At 43.5% G+C, this 17,245-nt stretch overlaps 1 protein-coding gene across 1 annotated transcript in view; it reads left to right on the top strand.

Annotated features, from left to right (window-relative positions):
- AGBL1 (AGBL carboxypeptidase 1) overlaps positions 1–17,245 on the top strand; it is an 805,329-nt gene that overhangs the window by 132,577 nt on the left and 655,507 nt on the right. The window contains exon 6 of the mRNA XM_045901694.2: positions 13,132–13,169. Within this exon, the coding sequence (XP_045757650.2) occupies positions 13,132–13,169 (38 nt within the window). The remainder of the gene's footprint in view (positions 1–13,131; positions 13,170–17,245) is intronic.

Below are 17,245 nucleotides of genomic sequence, written 5' to 3'. Positions count from 1 at the left end.
AATCATAGGCATCAATCCTGTCAGTCAAGAAATGAGCACCAAGTCACAGTGAGGCTTTGAGACAGACATAAATGAATAAGGGCCTCTGCTATCTGAACTTCAGTCTCTAGTTTGGAAAGAGGCTCTGAGAACTCATGGATCTCCTTTTAGGTGTTAAGTCCTTAGTTTTAGTTCAGAGAGAAGGATGTTTATGAATCTTTGCTTGGAGGTCCAGCAATTGTGGCACCACTAGGAGGCATCACTGAGGGTCCTGAGCATTTGGCCTGAAAGGCAGATGGCCTGGGAGTACTTGGCCCTCAGCCACGTCTACTGAGCACCCACGGCTTGGGTCTGTGTTGTGCAAATGTGATTCGGAGACCAGCGGCATCAGCAGCACCTGAGAAGTTGAAGTGTGATTTCTGAGGCCCCCAGCCCGGACCTTCCGAGGGAGAGGTTCTGGGGTTGTGACCCAGCACCCTGTTTTAACAAGCCCTTCAGAGGACTCTGATGCTCACTCCCGTTGGGGAATCACTGGCCTAGGTGGACGGGTGAACTTCTCTGGTGCTATTCCTATGTCCTGCCAAGAGAGGGAGCACTTTGCAGACCTTTGCATACTCTTTACCCCTTCTTTCCTAAAAGACCTAAGTGGTTTTTTGAAGAGAGATGACTCATTATCATATCCAATGACAACTATTTTTTTTTTGTAGTAAAATGTGCATAACATATAATTTACCATTTTAACCATTTTCGAGTGTACGATTCAGTGGCCTTAATTATCTTCTCAGTGTTATGCAAGCAAAACCACTGCCTATCGCTAAAACTTTTTCAGTACCCTAAACAGAACTCTGTAATCATTAAGGAATAGCTCTCCAGCCCCAGATGGCCTTGAATCTGCTTATGAATTTGCCCATAATAGGTGGCTTATATGAGTGGACAGAATCATACAGTATTTGTCTTGTTGTGAATGACCACCTTTTGCCCTACTGGTTGTATTGGTGCCGGGGGTGCTAAGTCTTGGTACCGAGCACGGGGCTCCCCTGTTGTACCTCAACTAAACAGGCCATAATGATCAGGCTTGTCTTTGTTCTGTCCTTTAGCTGGAGCAAAATCAGGTACATTTTTATGCATTCACGAAGTTAGGAACTATCTGTTGGGTCGCTGCTTTGTGCTCTGCAGTGAGACAGGGATCCCGTTTTTCCTTTTGTGCATCCAGATATTTCTAGAGTGGACTGTATCACATGGATTTGACCAAATGTGTGATATAGCAACTCTTGTACTGCAGCAATATAGCAAACACTCTGTAACATTTTATTTTGCATATATGTGCATGACTACATACTGTACTCATTATACATTTATATATGTATTACAGTGTAGGATTATAGTCGCACATCCCTGTATATTTTACTTTATGAATAATTTAAGAAAGCTCAAGGGTAATATTTGCTTTAAGTGCTAACCTGAGAGCTACACCCCTATGGAGAGAAAGACTCCCTGGTATGTGAGAGCTTATTGGAGTCCCCACCCTTCTCCTTCCCCCTCAGGCGTTAGTCTTCCTTGTCCTGGCCTTGGGGAGTCTCCAAAGCTTTTGCCTGAGACCTTGATCCTCATGCTGTTGTGCCTGGATTTGGAAGTACTTTAACACTGTTTCTGCTTTGCAGAGCCGCTGCTTCTGGCAGACCAGGTCGGGTGGGGTCCTCCCAGCCTTGATGCAGTGCTGTGCTCCTGGTTCCCTGGCCCAGGCAGAGGCCACCCCTCTGTCACACTCCCTGCTGAGCATTACTCACCAAACCAGGCTGAGGTCTGGGTTTCAATTTCTCTTATAAAAATTTTTCGGTGATGGGGGCGCCTGGGTGGCTCAAATGGTTAAGCGTCTGCCTTCGGTTCAGGTCATGATGCCAGGGTCCTGGGATCGAGCCCCGCATCGAGCTCCCCGCTCAGCGGGGAGCCTGCTTCTCCCTCTCCCACTCCCCCTGCTTGTGTTCCCTCTCTCTCTGTCTCTCTCTGTCATATAAATAAATAAAATCTTAAAAAAATTTTGTTTTTTTTCGGTGATGGATGATGGCTCCCACAAGCTGTCTTTGGCAGCATCTGGATAGAGCTGGAGGGCGGGGCTTGTTTTTTCTTCCCTCCTTCCCCCCCCATCCCCGAGAGAGAGGTACACATACCATGCTGGGCACAGGATGGGCTCAACCTTTGTACTACGTGTTCATGGTTTTTCTTTTCTTTCATGATGCAGGGGCCATCTTGGTTTGCATTTCTGTTTTGTTGTCTCTCCCTTGAAACTGGTGATTGGCAAGATCCGTTTGCCATTCATTTTCCTTGGTAACCCAGCCCTGAGTGTGTGTGTGTGTATGTGTGTGTGCTTTTATCCATCCTACTACTCCCTCTCAAGCCAGGCAGGAGGCCGGGACTGTACCAGATGGTGTTCTGGGCGTCTGTGCTCTGCAGGCAATGTGTTCTATCCCTTCTCAATGTCCTCCTGCTTTATCCACCTGTTATTGTTATTAACTAACTCCCCCGCCCCCGACCACTTTCTGTTTCTGCTGCTACACCCCCATATCCCAGGCAGCCAGCTCTAGAGAGGCTTTAGGGTTAAATTATTAGGACTGCTTCCTTCCTTCTTTCTGACCACTTTCTTCCTTCTTTCTGAAAGCTCTCGGGGCCCAGTGTTGGGGTTAAGTGCTGGGATGTTGGGGTCCAACTGACTCAGGCCAAATTCCAGCTCTGCTGCTAACATTCCTTCAGCCAGGTTCATGTACCATGATTAGTTTTTTCCTCTTTAAAATGGGGATCCTTATGAGAAATAACTGAGCTAATGTTACTTCTACTAAGCTGTCAAGAAGTCCTTTTAGCTCTAAGTTCAAAATATATTGGTGCTCCTCTTGAGAAGATCACTCTAGCTGTATCCTGAAGAACAGTTTGAAGGAGACCTGGAGTGTATATGGATGCACTTGTTTTGGGTTCATAGCAGTAGTTTGGTAACAGCTGAAATTTAGGTAATTTCTGTATATTTAAATCTTAAAAGAATTTTTTTTTTCGACAATGTTTTCTATTTTTCAGTGTAAAAGCCTTTGGTCTCTTTTGTTAAATTTATTGCTGAGAATTTTATTCTTTTTGCTGCCATTATAAGTGAGATTGCTTTTTTAAAATTTTCATTTCTGAACTACTCATTGCTGGTATACAAACTAAAGTTGACTTTAAAAAATTTTTTTTAATTTAAATTCAATTAAGGGCGCCTGGGTGGCTCAGTTGGTTAAGCAACTGCCTTCAGCTCAGGTCATGATCCTGGGATCCTGGGATTAAGTCCCACATTGGGGTCCCCCTGCTCTGCAGGGAGCCTGCTTCTCTCTCTCCCTCTGCTGCTCCTCCTGCTTGTGTGCTCTCTCTCTGTCAAATAAATAATTAAAATCTTAAAAAAAAATAAATTTAGTTAACATATAGTATATTATTAGTTTCAGGGGTAGAAATCAGTGATTCATCAGTTGCATATAACACCCAGTGCTCATTACATCAAATGTCCTCTTTAATGCCCATCACCCAGTTACCCCATACCCCCACCCCTCCCCTCCAGCAACCTTCTGTGTTTCCTAGAGTTAAGAGTCTCTTATGGTTTCCCTCCCTCTCTGTTTTTATCTTCTTTTATTTTCCCTTCCCTTAGCTATATTCATCTGTTTTGTTTCTTAAGTTCCACATATGAGTGAGATCATATAATTGTCTTTCTCTGATTGCCTTATTTTGCTCAGCATAATATCCTCTAGTTCCATCCATGTCTTTGCAAATGATAAGATTTCATTCCTTTTGATGGCTGAGTAATATTCCATACAATTCACTTTTGTATGTTGATTTTTTTTTTTTTCATGGCCACATTGCAGAACTTGTTCTGATAGTTTTTTTGGTGGATTCTTTAAGACTTTGTATATACAAAACCAAGCCATTTGTAAATAGAAATCATTCTACTTCCTCTTTTCCAGTCTGTATGCCAGTCACTCATTCATTCCTAAATGCCCTGCCAGAACCTCCAGTACAATGTTGAACAGAGGTGGTGAGTGAGGATGGCTATCCTTATCTTGCTTCTAATTGTGGGGGGAAAAGCATTCAGTTTTTCTCTATATGTATCATGTTAGCTATGAGTTTTAAGTGGATCCCTTTATCAGGTGCAGAAAGTTCTCTTCTATCCCTAATGTGGTGAGTGTTTTTATCATGAAAATGTGATGGATTTCATCAAATGCTTTTCCTGTGTTTGTTGAGACAATAATTTGTTTTTTTTTTTTTTTTTTTTAAAGATTTTTTGGGGAAGTCAGTATTCTTTTTTTTTTTTTTAAAGATTTTATTTATTTATTTGAGAGAGAGAGAGAGAATGAGAGACAGAGAGCACGAGAGGGAAGAGGGTCAGAGGGAGAAGCAGACCCCCTGCTGAGCAGGGAGCCCGATGCGGGACTCGATCCCGGGACTCCAGGATCATGACCTGAGCCGAAGGCAGTCGCTTAACCAACTGAGCCACCCAGGCACCCAATAATTTGGTTTTTATCCTTTATTCTCTTATTATGGTGGATTATTACATTAGTTGATTTTCAGATGTTAAACCAATCCTGCATTCCTGGGATAAATCCCGCTTGACCATGGTATGCAATCCTTTTAGTTTGCTCTATTTGGTTTGCTCCTTGTAGCTTCCTACTGGTTTCTCTTCTGGTCTGTGTCTGGTTTCTACTCTTGCTTCCCTAGAGTCCTTTTTCATTTACTTTTCAAAAAATAGAGTAGCCAGAGAAACCCTAAAACATGTTAGATCATTTGCTCAAAATCCTGTAGGGAATGCTTTGCTCAGAGAGAAGTGAAAGCCTTTGCCATGCTTTCCAGGCCCTGCATGAATGGTCCACATTCCTCCCCTCAGCTCCAGCTCCCCTCTTTGGCTCCAGAAGTCCTGTCCAGCATGCTCTTCCTTGAACAAATCAGCCTGTTGTCATTCAGAGCATCTGAACAGGCTCCTTCTGATATTTGTATGGCAACTTCCTTTCCTCCTTTACGTCTTTGTTCAGAGATGTTGCCTTCGCTAGGAGGCCTATTTTAGACAGTCTCTTAGATCTTAATCCATACTGGCACATCTGATGTCTTTACCCTGTTTTTACTTTTCCTGTTTTTCCCTTAGCATTTATCACATTTTAGAAAACTAATGTATTATTCAAAAATATATTATCTATTAACTATTTTTGTCACACTAACTCAACCCTTTTGAGTGCAAAAATCTTTGCTTTATCCATTTATCCCAGCACATAGTAGGTACTCAATAAATATCTGTTGGATGAATGAATAGCATATATAAAGCTCCTGGGCCAGAGCCTAATTTTTGGAAAATGTTCAACGAATATTTGATGGTGCTCTCTATTCAAATACTACTACATGGTGGGGGTAGAATAATGCAAAACGAAAGTTTCCTGTTTTCTGGAGTTTGCAGACTAGAAGAGGAGACAGACATTAATAAAATAATCACACAACTGAGTGAATAGTCACAAATCAAATTGTGCAATGAGAAAAGGGGGGAAAAGGATAAACACACTGATAAAGAATCTGGGCCTAGACTAGCGGTCAGGGAAGCCTTCCCAGAGGAGGTGACAACCAAATTAGGATTTGAAGGATGAGGTATGAGCTACAGGTGAAGGAAGAGGGAAGGTCCAGAGCATTTTAGGCTGTGGCATTAGCAAAAACAAAGGATAAGCGATGGGAACATGTTCCAAGGCTTGGCAAAGGGCCAAAGGGGCAGAAATACAGACTGTACAAGAGAGTGATGTGAGACAAGGCTGGGTGGAGGGGTGGCATCAGCCAGACTTGGTAGATCCTCCTGGACCATGTTTCAGATTTGGATTTTCATCCAAGAGCAAGATTGGGTGTGGGTTAGCAATGTGAGGGTACCCTAACCAGATATTCTTGAGAAGATCCCCCTAGTTGCAGCTTGAAGAACAAGTTGAAGGGGGCCTAGAGTGGATATGGATAGATTTGTTCTGGAGTTATGGCAGTAGTTAGGGGAGAGATATTCAGGTGATTTTCATTTATTCCATTTCTTTATGCTTAACTGTATTTTCTAATTTTTCTAAAATCATCATGTAACCCATTTGCATTTTTATTATGCAGGAAATTAAACTGTAAATTTCAACCAAGGGCTAATAACTCTAGAAACCCTAGACATTACATTTCTCAGTGAGGTCCTAGACCCCCATGCACTTGGACTAGGGTGGAAACAACAGAAATCAAAAGGAATGGACAACTTAAGAATACTCTAGACATCAAAATGGGGGAGTTTGAGAGTGTGCCCACATGTAGGTGGTAAGGTCAGATAGGTGAGGAAGATGCATTCTCAGTTTCTCAGAAAGTAGTATTCTATTCTCTGGAAAGGGGAGGACTAGGGACGGTCATGGCTTGGTGAGGAGACTATTAGGATCCTGGTATCTGAATGCTAAAGATTGCAAGAAGCTTTGTGTGCTGTGTGTAACTGAAGATACTGTCCATCCCATGATCCCCATCTCCTGGTATTCTGCTCCCCTTGAGTGTGGGTGAGACCTGGGACTTGCTTCTAACCAATAGGATATGAGAAAAGTGAGGGCATGTTTGTCCTGTGATTATGTTGTGTTATGTAAGACTCTGTCTTGTTTATACACTCACTATGGTAACTTCTTATTGATGAAGAAAGTGGTCATGATGCGGAAGCCCACATTGCAAGGAGCGGTGAGTGGTGTTTAGAAATTGCAGGTAGCCTCTAGAAGCTGAGAATGGTCTTCAGCCAACAGACAACAAGAAACCAGGGGCCTCAGGGCTATTGCTGCAATGAGATGATACTGCCAACAGCCCGTTTGAGTGGGAAAACAGACCCTTCCCCAGTGGAGCCTTCAGATGGAGACTCAGCCCTGGCCGAGTCTCCATCTGATTACAGCCTATGAGACCATAAACAGAGAATTTAGCTAAGCCATGGATTCCTGCCCCATGGAAACTGCATGATAATAAATGAGTGCTCTTTGAAACTGCTAAGTTTGTGGTAATTTATTATACAACAATATAGATAAACAATTTCTAGATCTAGGCCGTCTGAGTTACAGAATATTTCACTTCCAAGAGAGAATTTGGTCATTTTGTTCCTCCATGTACTGGGGATGGGGATTCATTTTTCTCTAGGGACCTCTCCTGACTGGCAAATGACAATCCTGCAGGCTCACCATCTGCAAACACATAGAGATGAACCTTCATTTCCTCACTTGGTTCTGTCAGTGATGCCATTCAAGTCCATATTATGTTTCAGGAACTGGGGTAGATTTTAATTTAATTTGACTTAATTTAATCTCTGCTTTTCCTCACTCTTCACACTGTCCCATAGGTTAGATCTTCTTATACCCACTTTGCAGATGTGGAAACTGAGATTTGAGGCAATCAAGTAAGCCCAGGACTCAAGACCACAAAAGTGGCAGCTCCAAGCTTCAAACCCAAGCCTTGTAATTCCTCACTCAGCAGCTCAGCCCTGGCATTCACAGACCTCTGTGGCTTGCTACCAATAGAGTTCTCTGTCCTTGTCACCATGACTACCTCTGGACATCAAAATCCACTCAAGCTTCAGCTAAATGGTTAGAACCCTAAGGCAAGCACTGGACTCAAGCTGAAAAAGTTGTTTGTTTCATTGGCCCCGTGACACATTAATCCTATGATGTGACCTCCTACCCGTCACGTAACTGACCTCTTGAACTGTAACAGTCCTTATTTAAATGATGAAGAAATTGGGGTGCCTGGGTGGCTCAGTCAATTAAGCATCTGCCTTTGGCTCAGGTCATGATCCCAGGGTTGGTTCGAGCCCCTCATTGGGCTCGCTGCTTAGCCGGGAGTCTGCTTCTTCCTCTGCCCACCCCCTACCCCCTGCTCATGCTCTCTCTCTCTCTCAAATAAATATAAAAATAAAAATAAATAAATGATGAAGAAATTGAACTACGAGCTATCTTAGACTCTTTCTAGAACTATGTTGAATGCAGAGAGATCACTAGATCTCTAGGGCACTAGATCTAGAGTCTGACAGATGTAGACTTGTATCTCAGCACTGCCTCTTGCTAGCTATGGGAACGTGGAACTTTACCCTTCATGAGCGTCACTGTTTCTGTTGTAAAACAGGACTGATGATTTCACCATCTGGTGTTCCCGTGAAGATTAACTGTGATGTATAATCATGTACGTAGGACACTTAGCACAGGGCTTGGCATTTATATGGGCTCCCCAAAGAGTGGTGACAAATTACTGAAGACTAGTATGAAGGCTCTTTAAATTTATTTCTACTTGAAGAAGTAAATTAAATTCTTAAAATTCTGTGGCTTTTTGCTCAATTCGTGATAAAAGAATATTTATGAATTTCCCAGTGGTTTAAGTTTAGCTTTTTTCTGAGGAGAAGTGTGGAAGTGACCTCTGACTGCTAGCATCTTGACTGAGTTATCCTACCCCCTTGTGAAAATGGATAGGGTGAAGGCTTGCCACTTTGCCTTTGGATTGTGTTGTAGTTTTCTTGGAGCAGGATGTTCTGTAAAAATCTATTACATAACCCATTCAGTGAGGTACAGTGAAGGAATGTTGATGGAGGAGGACGTTTTGGCATTTCTACTTTCAACCCCACATGGATATCCCAATGGGGAGTGCAAACAACATGGGGTGACGGTATGTGTTTAAACTTTGAGAAAATAAGTCCTCTCAAAAAGTCCTCTTCTATAGAATCAGAGGAATTACTGGAGCCGTGGGTGCTGAGTGTCCACACGCATTGGGAGGCAGTCCGAAACCCCAAAGACACTAATTTTGGGGCCCCAGTTCACCTACTCTATGCAGTGGGCTTGGTTTCTTGGAGTAGAAGTAACTGAGTATTATCTAACTCATTTAGACTTTAGCTGCTTAAATTTTTTGCTTTTTTGTTTTATGTATAGCCACCAGTTGACAAAGTAGATAACCTCATTTCTGATGGGTTTTACATTCTTAGTTACACCAACAGAGCAGAAGAGAAGCAGAGAGATATGCTCAGACAGTGGACCAGAACTCTAGACATTTGCCCACCAGATAGACCAAAAATGCAGAGCCTTGGAGTGACATTCACATTAGTGGCTTGGTGCCTGGATCCCACCACCATCTGGGAGATCAAATACTTTGTGTTTGCTCATCATTTCATTAGTTGATTCCAAATGTTTGTTCTTTGTTCAGATCTTATATGGACACTATACATTAAACAACATTTTTTTAAAAACTGGATAATTAGTGTTTTTATTACTGAGTTGTAAGGATCTTTATATATTATGACTACAAGGTTTTTATCAGATATATGATGTGCAAATATTTCCGCTCATTCTGTGGACTATCTTTTCACTTTTGGATGGTTATCATTTTCAGGACAGAAGTTTTAAAATTTTGGCATACTCCAATTTACCTAATTTTCTTTTCTTTCTTGTGCTTTTGGTGTTTTATTATTATTTTAATTTTTAAAAAATTAACATATAATGTATTATTTGTTTCAGGGGTACAGGTCTGTGATTCATCAGTATTACACAATTCACAGCGTAAACAACATTTTTATAAGCTTTTTTTAAAAAAGGAAAACATTTACATCACATTCCCAGTATGCACACAGGTGTGTATGTGCATTGAAATAAAAGTTTCTCAGATCACGGCTGACCTTCCCTACATGAAACAACTCTGATCTATTTTATTCCAGTTGATACAATTTCATTAACAAAGTTAGGCAAAACCTATTACATTGATTTTACAATCAACTGCTGGGTCACAACTTGCAGTCCGAAAAACACTGTGCCTAGAAAATCTAGAGAACTTTTTGTTTCAAAGCAGAACCCCCTCACCCCCTCTCCTCCTACCTCCTTGACCGCACATTCTCTGAGACCTTTAGGATAGATGCTTTGGGGGCCAATCCTGTACTCTGTTCCTGATGCGTTTCTTCATAGATATTACCTGTTCCCGTGGCTTCATTATGATCATTGTTACTGTAGTGACTCCTGAGGATATATCCCCAGCTCCAGATCTCTCTAGAATTCTGTATCTGTGCTTCTAGCATGATTCTGAAAAGTTCCATGTAGCTCTGTGCCCATCATCTTGAGATCAGCATGTCCCAGATCAAAATGATTATCTTCTCTAAACACCTCAGTTTCCTTCCTTAGGTGATTAATGGCTTTCTTTTTCTCCCATTTACCCTGACTAAACATTCCAGGCCATCACTGACTGTTTATTTTGCTCTTCACAACTAGTCTGTCATCAAATCTTGTGAACTTTGCTTACAACCTTCACCTCGCTTTTCCATCCTTGCTACCATACCCCCCCCTTTTTTTAAAAGATTTTATTTATTTATTTGAGAGAGAGAGAATGAGAGAGAGCACATGAGAGGTGGGAGGGTCAGAGGGAGAAGCAGACTCCCTGCCGAGCAGGGAGCCCGATGTGGGACTCGATCCCGGGACTCCAGGATCATGACCTGAGCCGAAGGCAGTCGCTTAACCAACTGAGCCACCCAGGCGCCCACCATACCCCTTTGATTAAAAAAAAAAAAAAGTGACTTATTACCTAAGGACTTGAATCCGACCTCTTTAGAACACTGGGTCTCAAACCTTATGTGCTAATGCACCTCACACTGCACGATGTATTGATCCCCAATCAGGAGCTGAAAAGAAAGAAGTCTTTTCTCGTTACTCAGGAATCAGCCTCACCTCTTTGACTAATATGACATTTGCCGTGTGTTTCCTGCCATATAATGTGACTGTTTGGATTCATAGTTATTTGTTATGCTCTTATATGCCATTAGGTATCTCCTAAAGGGTTTGGATCTGGGAGTCACCTTGAATCTTCTCAACAGCAGAGAGTAACCAAGCCATACTGACGCTGTCCTCTAAACCAGTTATTCTCCAACATCCATGTGCATATGAATTATCTGCTGGACTAAAAGTTCTGATTCAGCAGGCCAGGGATGGGGCTTCAGAGTCTATGCTTCTGCTTGGCTCCTGGGAAACTGTGGAGCTGCTGGTGGGAGCCCCATGCTTTGAGTAGCCAGGCTGCAAGCTGTCCTTCAACCCGTCTTTCTCCATTCTCCCTCCATGCCACCCTTTTATCTGTTGCCCTTGTCACCTCACGTCCTCCTGACTGGTCTGCCTGCCCCTCCCCACCTCTCATGTGTCCCTCGTAAAACTATGATCTAATGGATCATTACCTCTGCAGTGAACCCCCCAAAACAGAAGTGCTGTGCAGATCAGAAATGCAGGGTCACCTTACAGACCTGGCCTGTGGTCCAGGACGAAGCTGGGTACTTTGCTCGGAAGATCCTCATTCTTTCTTTTCATGCTTCCTTCTCTTCTGACCCCTTTGATGTGGCTACTCTACTACCCCCCACACCCCCAGGACTGATTTTCCTTTTGCACCAGCCCAACCCAGGCCCTACGCCCTGTGACTCCTAGATTTGGCATATTGCCTTGGGGTTCTCAGTAACACTTTCCACGTGTTTCTTTTTGTTGTTGTTGTTTTTTAAAGATTTATTTATTTGAGAGAGAGAGAGAACACAAGCAGGGGGAGGGGCAGTGGGAGAGGGAGAAGCAGACTCCCTGCTGAGCAGGGAGCCCGATGCGGGACTCAATCCCAGGACCCTGAGATCATGACCTGAGCCAAAGGCAGATGCTTAACCGAATGAGTCACCAGGCGCCCTTCAATATGTTCCTTCTTAAATCCACGGTTACCAGATTACGTGGGGTTACAAAAGAGAGGGGCTGAAGAAGCCAAAAGGTGATTAGAAGAAAACATGATTGGGAAGGACAAATGACATGACCCATCGGTGACAACTAGCCTCACCTTCTTGCTGACTGCCCTGTGGTTGTGCTGGTCTCTCGGAGCTGGGGGTCCCCCCTGCCATGGATTTGCCCTGAGGCTGGTGAGTCCCAGACCACTGATACCGTAGGATTCCTCTGTTGGTTGTGGGAAGCCATGATGTCTAAGTGCTAGATTTTTATTTTATTTTAGTTTAGTTTAACTCATTATCTTTATTTTTACTGCCAGCTCTATTGCTCAGTATTAGATAATATATTGCAAGGAGGAGTGTCTTTGATCAAGCAGGCAGCGGCCAGGGCAGGGCTAGTGTGGGAGACTCAGGAGAATAACAGGTGTGCAGGAAGCAGAGGTGGGAAGTGGGGTTCCTGGGTGGGGGTCCCACTCTGTCTAATGTCTGAAATCTTGGAAGGGTGACCCAGCCTCGTTGACCTGTTCCCCCAATCCTCAGGGTTGGGAGGGAGTATGGGGAAGCAGATCACTCTTCAACAGGCCTTAAGGATAAGTTACTAGGACTGTGCAGAATACTCCTTTTCTTAAAAAAAAAAAAAAAAAAAAGGCAAACAGGCAACAAACTCTCCCTCCCAGAATCATGCCATTGTGTCTTTAACCTTGAAGTTTCCTTCTGTCCAGAAAGTGGGTCTTTGTGTGACCTTCGCAGGCTCAGGGCACAGACTAAAGGGTCACTAAGACATGGGCCAAAGACATTTTTATTCTTATCTGCCTCCCACTGCCGCAAAGGTTGTGAAATTCTTCCATGGAATAAAACAATTTGGCAGAAATTCTTCCATGGAAGAAAACAATGAATTTGGCAGAAAAATCATGACATAACCATTTTCCCCTCCAAGGAACCAGCATTGCTTTCCAGCGTGTGAATGTTTTCCCGTGTGTCCCCAGGGCCATGAGTGTTTTAAGAAGTTTTCACTGTAATGCTGCCTTCACGTCCACCCCCTCCCAGCCCATCCTCCAGAGTCGCCAGGGTTCCCGAGTATAAACCAAGAGACTGACAAGAGCCCTGGCAGGGATGAGCAACAGAAATACAAGGAGCGTAGTGTAAGGAAGGTGGTGGAAGGTGGGAGGCAGGACGGGGAGGGGAAGGTATTTTCAGCAGCAGTGGGGACTCCTGAGACCCATTTTCAAGACAGACACTTTGCTTGGAGCAATTTTCTGCATTTATGCCTCTTTAATGGTCAGTGGTGCAATCAACAGAACGCCTGCTCCCTGGTTAATAATGGGGCTGTTGGGTGGCAGTGATATTGGAGCCTGCTGGCTTTGGGATCCGTGGGCTGACAAAAAGACCATTGAACATTGACTTTTTCACTTTTCTTTCTCTTTCCCCAGGGCAGCCACCGAAGTTCTGGCAGCATTGCTGAAATCCAGTAAGCACCTCTTTTGAAAAGTGGTTATTTCTTTCTCCTCTGAGTTCAGTGAAAGATGCTCTCTGTATCTCCATGGCTCATTTTCAGCCTGGAAGGCAATAGAGCCATTCCTGGGTCTTTGGGGTGAGATGGAGAATATTATGGCTGTTCCGTGCACAAGGCTGCAACGAGAGAGTTAGTATCTGTCCATATGGGCATGCCTGTGCATAGTGCTGTCAAGGCAATTTATTCTAAAGGGAGTGTGTTGTCTTCTGCAGCCCCGAGGAACTCTCCAGTTTCTTCTAACAGGGCCAGTGGGCCCTTAAGCATTGTTGGAATAAAGTCCCGTTTCCATTAGGATTGTCCTGTAGAAGAAAAGGTGATGGCACTGGGTGGGTGGGAAGTAGGACTCTTGCCTTTGCTTCTGATCCCAGTTCATGACTCTGTATTCTCGAGCAGGTGGGGTGTTGGGAGTCGCTTGGACAGTGTAGATTCTAATAACAAATTTATATTAAAAAGTTGGCTCTCTTCTCAGTTACTTGAGTGATTACAAAAGAATAGCTCTGGGGGTCTGAATAATTTGAAGATTTTTTTTTTTTTTTTTTTTTTTTTGCCTAGTAGCCCTGGTCTAATTACATTGGGAGTCAGTTTCATGTGTGCAATATATTAGAAGGTACTATGCACTTGGGAGTGAAGAAGTCTTAGTGTAATATTTTTATTTTTATTTTTTTCCCCTCCTTACCTCTTCATCTATTTTAATTTGGCGCCTTGGAAACCCGTTCCTTCAATTGTGGTATTTGTTTCTCTATAGGGAGCCCGAGGCCTGTGGGTAATAGGTGAACTTTAATAAAACTTATAAATAAATAAATAAAAATAAAAACACATTTCCCCCCCCAACCATAGATCTCTGTCAACTCTCGGCACAGAGAAAGCCATATCACTTAGCACTTCCTTTTGTAGGCTGAAGAAAAAAAAAAGAAATTAAAGCTTGAATTCATTTGGTCAGTTGGAACACTATACGGTACACAGGCGTGTGTGTTCACGGCTCTCTGTCCTGCAGGTGGAATGGAGGTATTTCGCAGCAGGCTGGCATCATGGTTCTTGTTATTTACCTACCTGCTCTGCAGCAACTTGTGATGATACCAGGTGTTTGGTGCTGGAAGAGTTCTGGGATTGCGGGAAGTAAGGGAGCTGAGAGGGGCCAGGGGAACCAGCCCAGTCTAGGTGGGAGAGGCCTCCGTGTCTCACAGGAAGAGAGCCCTGAGAAAGGCTGACGTCCTTTTCTACACACACACACACACACACACACACACACACACACACCCTTCTCAGCCTGTAGGCTTAGAGTTGAGTGTCCCGAGGCACAGTGTACCTACCATGTTTAGAAATTTGAAAGCAGGCACATGCCCGTTATTAACTATTTCCATACGGGGCACCAGGCATGGACCCAGGGGAAACCAAAAAGCAGTGACAATATACTGACTAATTCAGGCTTAGAACACGTAGCCAGGTTTTCAAAACACTGGCTGTCCTTAGCAAAGTGAGCATGCTGTGCTAGCGGATCAACTTTAAAGAAGTTTCTCACTTCTACTTTGCCTTCAGAGCTCAGATCAGACCTTTTCTCTAGAAAAACTTGCCCTGGGGTGCCTGGGTGGCTTAGTCGGCTGAGGGCCGACTCTAGATTTTGGCTCAGGACATGATCTCGGGGTCCTGGGATCGAGCCTTGGGTTAGGCTCTGCACTCAATGGGGAGCCTGCTTGAGGATTTCTTTCCCTCTCCCTCTGCCCCTCCCCTTGCTCTCATTCTCTGTCTCTCTCAAATCAATAAATGAATCTTAAAAAAAAGTACTTTTGCAGGCAAGGGTCATCTTTGTGGATCGCTGAATTATTTGCATCAGCACAATGAAAAGCTTGAAATAAATTTGTGGACTAAACATTAAAACGAATGAATGATTTCTGAATGAATATATATGAATGAATAAAATGAATGAGTGATACTTATATGTATGAAAATGGTAGTATTGCCCTCTACTACCTGAACCCAAAAACCCACACATAGAACCAATGATCTTAACATTTGTGGTTCTAATGTCTCTTTAACTATATTAATAGACTATTGGGGAACTGATAGCCTGCTATCCTCTGCATATAAAACATGTTTTATTGTCCCACTAGAAGGGTGTATGGGGTTATTCGCTAATTCTGCTTAGCTGTCTGCACAGACTTTTGTCTGGATCTTAGGTTCTTTGTAACATGACAGAGTTGGATGAAAGATTCTCTACTATGCTTTCGATCACTGAATACTCCACCTTAATATACATCAGGGTTTCTGAACCTTGACACTCTTGCATGGTGGACGGGATAATTCTTAGTTGTTCAGGCCTGTTCTGTGCATTTCAGAATGTTTAGCAGCATCCCTCGCCTTGACTTACCAGAGGCCAGTAGCATTCCCAGTTAAAAAGATCAAAATTGTCTATAGACACCACCAAATGTGCCCTGGGAGGTCAAAATTGCCTCCTATTGAAAATCACTGATGTAGATTGGACCAACCCAAAGGTTGAAGACCTTTCAAGGTTTCAGATGACCTCTCCCCAAATATTTTATTGGTATGTCATAGAAATGCTCTTTTTGCACAACTGATCCTGAAATTCCCCAGCATTGGTGCCATTCCTGTGGGTTTAAAAGAGGTAAAAATATGGATGGCAGAACGTCACTTCTGGACATGCAGAAATGACTTGGGAAGTAGCAGGTTCTACAGATCTAGAGGATCTTTTAGAACAAGGAGGGCAGATAGTTTCCATTACAAGTGCCAACTCCCACATGTGGGTGGAAGGATTCTGAGATCATATTTGAGCTCAGCAGGAAAGGTATTTAAAATAGCAAAGTCTGTCGTGGATCTGGGGAGGAGCAGTAACAGAACACCACGTAGTCGCCATCTTTGTTCTGCCAGCGCAACCGAAGTATCGCGTGGCCTGGAGGGTCTGGGTAGGGATGGTACCACTCCACTTAGGCTGGGGTTGCTGTGGGGCAGGTATGTGTCACGGAATTCTCCAGTTGCTTTGTATTGTCTTCACACATAGTTAAGACCTGACATGGAGTGTCTGTCAATTTGGATCCCGGGTGGGTTTGTTTTCAGCTGGACCTAAATTCAAGAAGTCAGTTTCTGCCTAAAATTGAAACCCTTACCATCTGGCAGTGGATATCTGGGAATGTTTATGTGAACCTTTAGTTCCTAAACACGTAATCTTTTTGGCTAGTGATCAGTCTGGTCTTGATGCTTGCTTGTCGTATAAAAGTTGGCACTGTAACGTATCTCTGTAACTGCTTCACAAAGGAAAGGCATTCCTCAGTCAAAATAAAGCTGGAAGGACCTAGCTTACTACCGTGGGGGCAGCCAGTGCTTCTGTGGCAATAAACTTGGGTGGGCTTGGCCATCTGAGGCCAGTAAGGTCCTCTCTGTGCCTAATGGGTATAGAGACGAGCTGGAGGCAGTGCCCACCAGTATCAGGGAAAGGAGGACTGAGGATCTGCTTGCCCACCTTAGCAACAAAAAGAAAGGGAAGGAGCCCATGGGTTGCATAGGACACTTGTTATGCTGCCTCAGTTCTCTCTTCCCTCCCGTAGCTACTACACGGGAAGCCATTGTAGGATAGGTGGATGGCGAGAAGAGGGAAATGAACCAGAAGACACCTCTTGTCTCTTTCCCTTCCTGAGCGATAGCAGGCAAAATAAGCTTGGACGTCCCAGACTGCTATTCCAATTGTCTCCGCAATTTAGGATGCCAGAAATGAAGTCATTGCCCATTCAAGGGACCTTTTTGTAGGTGCAGGGGCTAGAAAGGTCTAATCCAAATCCCATACCTTTCATGGCATCCATTTCTCTGCTCTACTCACAGGTGCACAAACCCTACTTCAATTTCCCTGTACAGAAAGTGTTGCCCTTTGATGCATTAGCCGACGCAAAAACTCTTAGCTTTTTGTTACCAAAACTTAATAAAGGCTTTGATTAAGATACAGTGCTTCTGGTGCAGGCAATTTTTTTTTCCTCTAATAAACCCAAGCAACATATTGTCCTTTGTCTCTCTCCATCTCGTGGATT

The sequence above is a fragment of the Mirounga angustirostris genome, unplaced genomic scaffold (assembly GCF_029215605.1).
Source record: "Mirounga angustirostris isolate CCGP_5_RB_7025 unplaced genomic scaffold, mMirAng1.0.hap1 SCAF_9, whole genome shotgun sequence".
NCBI classification, from domain to species: Eukaryota; Metazoa; Chordata; class Mammalia; order Carnivora; family Phocidae; genus Mirounga; species Mirounga angustirostris.
The sequence above is the reverse complement of the archived record's forward strand: the minus strand, read 5'-3'. Positions and strand labels throughout refer to the sequence as shown.